The following is a 708-nucleotide window of genomic DNA, read 5'->3' on the forward strand; positions in this document are numbered from 1 at the left end:
ACAGCCCCCCCAGGGCAGTGCCCCCCAGCAGTACCTGAGGGACAGCCCCCCCAGGGCAGTGCCCCCCAGCAGTACCTGAGGGACCGCCAGCCCCAGGGCGATGCCCCCCAGCAGCAGCAGGTTCCCGTGCAGCCAGTTGACCAGCCGGTCAATGCAGCCGTTGGTGTAGATGAAGGCACTGGCCTCCAGGTAGCTCCGGGCCTGCATCCCCTGCCCACACATGGTGTTGATGACAGTCTGGATGGTGGGGGACAGAGGGGACAAGGTTTGGGTGAGGTGACAGGATCCCTGCCTGCAAACCACCCCAGCCCCCCCGAGCACGGGGAAGTCACCCTGACCCAACCACAGAGTCCCCAACCTAGAGGAGCCGTATGGGCTCCCACCACAGTGTCCCCAAACCCAGAGAGTGCAGGGGTGGGGGGTCCCACCACAATGTCCCTAAACCCAGAGGGTGGTGTGGAGTCCCACCACTGTGTCCCCAAATCTAGAGGAGCCATATGGGGTCCCACCACAATGTTCCCAAACCCAGAGCATGGTGTGGGTTCCCACCACCATGTCCCTGAACACAGAGGAGCCATATGGGGTCCCATCACAGTGTCCCCAATCCCAGAGGAGCCACATGGAGTCCCACCACTGTGTCCCCAAACCCAAAGGGACCATAGAGAGTCCCACCACTGTGTCCCTAAACGCAGAGGAGCCATATAGGGT

At 62.4% G+C, this 708-nt stretch overlaps 1 protein-coding gene across 1 annotated transcript in view; it reads right to left on the reverse strand.

Annotated features, from left to right (window-relative positions):
* The window catches only part of TSPAN33 (tetraspanin 33), a gene marked incomplete at its 5' end in the record, with an annotated part of 3,744 nt that overhangs the window by 1,909 nt on the left and 1,127 nt on the right, over positions 1-708 (reverse strand). Inside the window, one exon of the mRNA XM_009996384.1 lies at positions 76-237. Coding sequence (XP_009994686.1) covers positions 76-237 — 162 coding nt within the window. The remainder of the gene's footprint in view (positions 1-75; positions 238-708) is intronic.

Source organism: Chaetura pelagica, unplaced genomic scaffold, assembly GCF_000747805.2.
Source record: "Chaetura pelagica isolate M959 unplaced genomic scaffold, ChaPel_1.0 scaffold250, whole genome shotgun sequence".
NCBI lineage: Eukaryota > Metazoa > Chordata > Aves > Apodiformes > Apodidae > Chaetura > Chaetura pelagica.